Here is a 7,453-nt window from a genome sequence, read left to right as displayed (position 1 = left end):
AGTCTTCCATGAAAACAGCAGCTCTGCCTGGACCCCCAGACCGAACACTGATGACGGGCTCCTTCGGCAGTGCCCACCCCTCAGGCTGGCCCCACACCAGGGCTGGCCCCAGTGCCAGTTCTATCAATATGGCACATGAGGACAAGCCATTTCCTTTCTCCTGACTAACCCAGGTATAACCCTGAGGATGTGGAGCTTTCAGTCTTTGGGGTATTGGAAGAAGTGAGCATGAAGGAGTCACCTGGAGATAACGGATTCTCTGCTATGGGCGTCCGTGAACGCGCTTCACCCAGGAGTGCTGCAGGAGGCCGTGGTGCTTAGAGTCTAGGTAACATGCCGTCAAAGGGCGTTATGTGAAATCACCTAACTCCAGGTTTTGTTATGACAGTATTAACACACAGGGCACACAGCCATCACGCCTGCTGAGCCCTCGGGCACACCTGGTCCAGAACACTCGCCAGTCAGGTACTGTGTGGGACTGGCCGCCTCCAGGGCTGCCCTGAAGCAGGATGGCTATGCCATTCCCTGCGGTGCGTGGGCATGGTTTTGTTGCCCGAGCCTCAGTGTGATCCATCATGTCCCGCTGCCTCCCCACCCGGATGTCTATGCAGTGTTTGAATTTAGTCCCAACTCTGGCCAAAGACAAACTTTCCTCCAGAGACAAAGGGCAGTGGGCAGTGAAGAGGAACCGTGGGTTGGAGAGGGTGGCTTCCACAGCCGCTCCAGCCTGTCTTGCTAGGCCCTGGCTAACATCTGAGGTTTAATTGGACTGACCCTGGACCCAGACAAGCAACGATGTTTTCAGGGCCACAGAGTGTGTGTGGGCAGTTTAATGTGGTACCAAACTGGGTCAAAATAGGAGCTATTTATAGATGAAGCAGCACTTAATGCTTCATATAAAGCAATGCATATTTTTAAACTTACAGATGCATTATATCTACATAGATGTGCTTTGCTGAGAAGTTAGGTCTGTTGTAGACCGGAAACCTAAGTTGTGATTTCTCATTTTCTTATTTTTTCTTAGAAAACGTTTCTATTTACAGTAAATATAGTAATATGTAAATAGTGTACATATATATTGACTTCTGGAGTGTGTGTTATTCAGTGTATATACTCCCGTAACTTGCATGGAGAAATATCCTGTATCTATTAGATATTTGGTTGTAAAGTGAACAGTAAGACTGGGTGGTGTATGGCTGTCAAAACTCCTGCAAATACTGTGTTCACTAAATAAAATTCATGTATTATGAAAACAAGTTTGTCTACAACTTGGTTCTTTCAAGTGGAGGTAACATGGGGTCCAGCAAACTGCTTCCCTCACCCATTCCCAGGGTTGGCACCAACTAAGGGACTGTGGCAGAGGCTTTGTTGGTTTCAAGGAAAGTGAGTACAGACAACAGGAAGGAGTCTGGAAGCAGATGGCGAAAACAGCAGTGAACAGACACGCAAAATATGTAATTTGCTGCCATTTATATACTATATAAATTTTACATGCTGAATATTTACAGTGGGGCAAGTGCTTTTTTAATCTTTAAAAAAACAAAGATCAAACTTTAGACATCTCTGAACAACACAAACTGTATAAACCATACAGATTATTCAGATACAAACTGTATTAAATACAGTTTTCCCCACTCCATCTCCTGATGCAGGACCAGTGAATTATAAGTGTATCACAGTTTGATAGCATATCCATATTAAAAATAAAATCACAGTATGATTTTGTCTGTAACTAGAAACTTTAAGGGACCAAGCTGACAACTCAGACTCCAATATCATACAGTCAAGACAAGAGACACTGTATAAAAAAGTGTTATGTAATAAAAACATTCTGTAGGCTTTACAAATAATGTTTGGGTTATACATTCATAATGTGAATACTCATCATAACTGGTAAATTGATTGAACAGTTCCACAAAGTTCAAAAACAGAACTTGTCTATAAAATACATCTTCAAATCTTGAATACAACTAAAATATGAAGCAAATTAGTTTCTAGTATCAGACATTACAGAAAACACTGCTCTCGAAGTGTAGTTGAGAGCTTGTGAATTTTTAAATAAGTCTTTAAATTAAATATACACACTGTCAGTTTGTACTTTTAACAATTCCATGGTTTCCCGGTTGGTCTTGCACCAGATGTCTAACTTGGAGGAACATTACATGAAATACAAGTAATCAACCTGAGTCTGTAATTAAGCAGCATTTGAGATGTTCTATTCCAGGGCATTATTTTCAATGTGATTTATATACACGGTATTTTACAATGGTCAGCAGTTGTTGTAGAAAGTGTTCATCCTTTCGGAAGGGTAATTAAGAAAAGGTAAAAACTAAAAAAAAAAGTTCTCCATGGTAAAATCTGTACAATATTTACTAAAGAAGCACCACGCAGATTTGAACAAAGTTATTTTCCGTATTTATAATTTAAGCTGGGTTGGGGATGGCTTCTGTTGAACACGTTGAATCTGAAAGACAAGAGGCACAGCGTTAGTAGGACCAGAGGCAGGAAGCTGGGGCAGAGCCTAGTGAGCCTGGGCAGGCCTCTCCTTCCCGTGACACCAGTAACTTGTTCTTGGATTCCCTGTCAGCTGGTCCCCAAGGTCTTTGGGGAAGCTCTTCTTCCTTGAAACGGTCACACTTTGCCTTCCCGAATGGAAACAAGGGAACCTGGCATCACTGGGCGGATGTGCAGAGGGCGCAGCCGGCGGCTAAACAAGGGAGGTACCATGTGCCCGCCCAACCCGAACAGCTGCTCATCCGCCTCAATCCATAAATTCCCTCTTTCATTGGTATCAGTTTAATTCCTTAATTAGGTTTAGGTCTTTCCCTTGAGGACATACTGATAAAGCATGTTAATTAACAGCAAATTAATCTTCTATAGACAATTCACTTTGAAATTCATTTAAAATCCCCCTTGCTGATTAGATGTGACAGACACATTTGGACAAAATTTCCTTTCCAGGGCAAAATGGTTCATTATCCCCTTTACCTCAGCAAGTGTAGGGTGTAAAACATGAATTACTATCTCCCAGGACCCGAGTTAAATGCCTTGCGCACAGCCTTGGCGCGCAAAGGTCTTGCTCTGTCAAGCAGCCAGGCGTCATTCGGATACCGCAGGCATCCCGCGTGAGGCGGCTGCCTGGTCCTGCGCTTCAGGGTGACGTCCAAGTCTGGCCCGGGTGCTGCGCCAGCAGCTGGGTGTGTGCAGCATGAGGCACGCTAAGCCCAGGTCTCAGACCGGCAGGTGTGTGGCAGCACAGGAACAGGGGACGGGGCAAGTGGCAAAATGCAGCCTCCCGGGCTCCTCTCCTGGGACAAGCCAGTTAGGGAGGTGTGGGTGGGGAAACAGGCTTCTCCAGCTCCACACGCTAATCTGAACATCGTTGGTTCTGATGCTTTGAATTTTGTTGGCTTTTCTTACAACGAGACGAGGGAGGAAACGGAGCGACTCTGCCTGAGTTAGGGGACATGGACCTCACCTAGCCAGCAAAGGCAAGGCTGGTGAGAAGAGGCCGAAGCATGTATCAGGGGTGAGGTGTGGCCGCGGCCACTGGGCTGCAGCAGTGCCCAGGGCCCTATGTTTTCTTCAGAATTCCCTCATCTGGGTCCCCTCAGGACCCCCACAAACAATTATGAAATGTAGACAGGAAAACAGCTTACCATAACTAGTGAATTTTTTGTTTTGAGGCCGAGTTTTCAATTACCTAGAAAGCAAAGGTTAGGAAACAGATTTTAATGATGGCTTCGCAAAATTTTAGTGCCCGTACTCTGTGCATTAAGTGACTACAGTGAGAATCAATTCTCTCTAGTTTAACGTTAGTGGCCTGACTTCAGTCCCACACGAGGAGGGCAAGTATATACTGGCGCACACACCGGCGCGCGGCATTTCTCCAAGTGCTCCACGGAACACTAGAGTTCACGTGACCACTGAGGGCCGTGGTCCTGGCAGAAGGATGCAGCGGAAGCCATGCCCAGGAACTAGGCCATCCTCAGCCTGTCACATGTTTTAACATCAAGAAAGAACAGATCTTAGGCCAAAGAAATTAACTGAGTGTGGAACACAGCCAGACAACAGGAGTATGAAAGAGAAAGGTAAACAGCCAAAGCCCACGACAGTGGCAGGCCTGGAGGACGTTGTCCTCAGCCAGCTGAGAGGGATGCTCAGTGTGGCGAGGCCAAGCAGGTGGCCCTTCTCAGGACAGGACAGTGCTCACAAGTGCCAACCCCAAACCAGTCATCAGTGCAACTAGACTGGAGACAGAAACACAGGGCCACCACTCAGACACAAAGCCTGACAGTGGCACCCTCAAGACACTCGTCTACCCAATGCAAGACAAATACTGAGGTTCACGTTCAACCTCCCTCTAATCTAGACTTAGCACCTCTGGGGGCTGAGCTGCCGCCCACTGTGTCCACACGACAGAGACCTGCGGCGGGAACGGGAGATTCTGAAACGATCCTGGGGCCCCGCACGATACGCAGAACAAGCCCGTCTCACCACTTCATCCTCAAGGACCAAGCAGAGGTCAGAAAGGAATCCATCCTCAACAATCCACTTCCCCAAATCACTGAAAGGTTCATGTGAAACCAATTTTAAAATGTATATAATAATTTCTTAAAAAACAGAGCAAATGCCACTTTAGTCTTGCTGGCAATGGTGATTCTTTTCATTGGCCACATCAGCCACAGATTTCCCCCTACATTTCCTGCTGCAACTGTTCTTCCCATGTAATATACTCCACCCTCACTCTGGGGACCATTTACCCTCCATCAATATCGCACGGTGAGTGTGGGCCTCTCGGGGGGACAGGCCTGCTCCCCTTTCCGAGCCTCCCCCTGGAATACACATCTCAGCTGAGTCCACAACACAGGCCTCGGGGCAACCAAGACGACGTGTCAAAGTCCCTGCCATGATGTACAACACGCTTTATTCACAAATGTGAACCTCAGATGTCAAGAGTCGACAAACATTTTCTGTAAAGGGCCAAATCATAAACATTTTCAGCTTTTTGGACTACAAGTCTCTGTTGCAACTACTCATCTCTGCTGAGTAGCAGCACCAAAGCAGTCAGACAACGTAAACAAGCCTGGCTGTACTCTGATACAAGGTTACAGTGAAATTAGCATTTCATATAATTTTTTTTTTTTTTTTTTGAGACAGAGTCTCACTGTGTTGCCCAGGCTAGAGTGCCGTGGCGTGATCCTAGCTCACAGCAACCTCAAACTCCTGGGCTCAAGCGATCCTCCTGCCTCAGCCTCCCGAGTAGCTGGGACTACAGGCATGCACCACCATGCCCGGCTAATGTTTTCTATATATTTTTAGTTGTCCGATTAATTTCTTTCTATTTTTAGTAGAGATGGGGTCTCGCTCTTGCTCAGGCTGGTTTCGAACTCCTGAGCTCAAACAATCCGCCCGCCTCGGCCTCCCAGAGTGCTAGGATTACAGGCGTGAGCCACCACGCTCGGCCATTTCATATAATTTTCAAGTGAAACAAAATAATATTCTTGAGATTTTTTCCACCCACTTAAAAACGTTAAAGCCATTCTTAACTCACAGGTCATACAGACAGATGACAGGACAAAGCCAGCCCGAAGCCTCTGCTCTAGGTCCACTGACTTATTACATCCATTTTAACAAGCTCAGTGTTCCATTCTGGGGTCAGAGGCCATTGGAAACAACTAGAAAGGAGGAGAAGGCAGCCTTAAGTGCAGAGAGCACATAGAGCTAATGAATTATGAGGGAAGACAGTTGTGCAAAACAGACACAAGAATCCCAGACACCCAGCAGCCTGGTGGCAGCCAGAGACCCGGGGTGCAGATGCCTCAAAGGCTGGTGGCGTGACAGCTACTGTTGCCAACGGCCCAGATGAGGAGTGAGGTTATACTCAAGAATGCTACAGGCTTAAGGATTCAGGAGAATAAAGCATATACTACAGAAACATTTCTATCAAAAACACTTTAAAACCAAACATTCTGGTCCTTCTTGAGGCAACTACTCAAAGATACCCAGGGCCATAAGTTCTAGGGGGTTGACTCCACGGAACTTAGGCCTTCAGCAGGTGCTGAGCGATCGCTGCTCAACAGCCAAGCCGCACAACTGAATCTCACTCCTTGTCGGAGAATCGAGGCTGGATGAAATGGGGCAGGATGGGGACTGTTTTTGACTGTATACCCTTTGATGCCATTGGAGGTTTTTTTCCCTGCAGTGTTTATCACTTTTTTAGAAAAAACAATTCAAAATAGTTTCTATCTTCTTATTTCCAAGTATCTCCTCTTACCCTGGCCATACTCAAACAGATGACCCCTGTTGTCCCTGTTTTCCATCCTTAAATGCTTTGTTTTCTCACGGAAAGGTCCAGCCCCTTCCAGAAGCAGGCCATCGGTGAGTAGAAAGCCGCCCTCGCATCTCCGGAAACGGTCAACAGTCTCATAGCCGGAGGACTTAGGTAAGTGTAGTTCTGAATCTTTAAAAAAGTCCTCTGATTTTCTTGAATGTCTCTTCTTTTTCTTCTTTTTCTTTTTGTGTCTGTGGAGGTCGACATCAGAGCAAACTACCGAAAGGTCTGACTCCTGCTGATGCCTGCAGAAGGAAAAGCCGGAATTCAAACCACCAGAAAAACAAAAGCCCCTCCAACAGGCCTTGCTCCCTGGCTTTAACACCCACTTTCTGACGACACTCACGGTGCAAACAGGTAAAATTCTTATCTAATTAACAATATGTTGTTTGCTTTCACTGTAATGATTTAAGATCAGGGTCATAAATTCACCAACTTTAACTCCACCATGAACACTCCGACCACTGCCTTCGGTGTTCTCAGGAGCTGAGGTTGTTGGCCAACGTTCTGCTAGCTTTTCCTGAAACCAGTGTCTGAGGGAAAAAATAATACTGTTGCCACATGTCTCAGGCACATAGGAGGAAAAGATGTTTATGGCTTCCTTTTCCCACATACGGCTTATGATAATCTTTTCCCAGGGTTTCAATTTTAAGAGACATCACTAAAATATATAGCAATTCTGTTCACGCTCATCTGTCCCCTCATGGATAAGTCACTTTTAAGACAATCACTAACCAATTTAGCTCTTTAAAAATATAAAAAAAAATCATCCAATTAAACTTAAAATTGAGAAATGGAGACAGAAAAAACAGACAAAGGCCAAGGAAAACAAATGACGTGTCTTGGATCCCCACTTTGGGCAGGCCTGCAAATGCTAGGAACTGTGCCTCCCGGTGTCTGCCTACCTCACAGTCCCTGCATTTGAAGAAAATATAACAGACACAAAACACAACCACATCTGACAAGAGTATTAACACCGATTTTGAAATCAAAGACTCCAACTTTTCATTTACAGAACATGGCACACTTAATCCTGGAAGTGTTATAAAGTATTAACTGAAAATGGCAATATCATTTTGAAAAATGAGGTTGTCAGGCCTTTAACAATACAATGAAATT

At 45.4% G+C, this 7,453-nt stretch overlaps 1 protein-coding gene across 1 annotated transcript in view; it reads right to left on the bottom strand.

The window, feature by feature from the left end:
- Positions 1-2,110: 2,110 nt before the first annotated feature.
- The window catches only part of USP42 (ubiquitin specific peptidase 42), a 32,195-nt gene continuing 26,852 nt past the window's right edge, over positions 2,111-7,453 (bottom strand). The window contains exons 14-16 of the mRNA XM_012638899.1: positions 6,278-6,579; positions 3,660-3,703; positions 2,111-2,464 (exon numbers count right to left, since the gene is read on the bottom strand). Coding sequence (XP_012494353.1) covers positions 3,696-3,703; positions 6,278-6,579 — 310 coding nt within the window. The 3' untranslated portion in view covers positions 2,111-2,464; positions 3,660-3,695. The remainder of the gene's footprint in view (positions 2,465-3,659; positions 3,704-6,277; positions 6,580-7,453) is intronic.

Source organism: Propithecus coquereli, unplaced genomic scaffold (assembly GCF_000956105.1).
Source record: "Propithecus coquereli isolate 6110/MARCELLA unplaced genomic scaffold, Pcoq_1.0 Scaffold137, whole genome shotgun sequence".
NCBI lineage: Eukaryota > Metazoa > Chordata > Mammalia > Primates > Indriidae > Propithecus > Propithecus coquereli.
The sequence above is the reverse complement of the archived record's forward strand: the minus strand, read 5'-3'. Positions and strand labels throughout refer to the sequence as shown.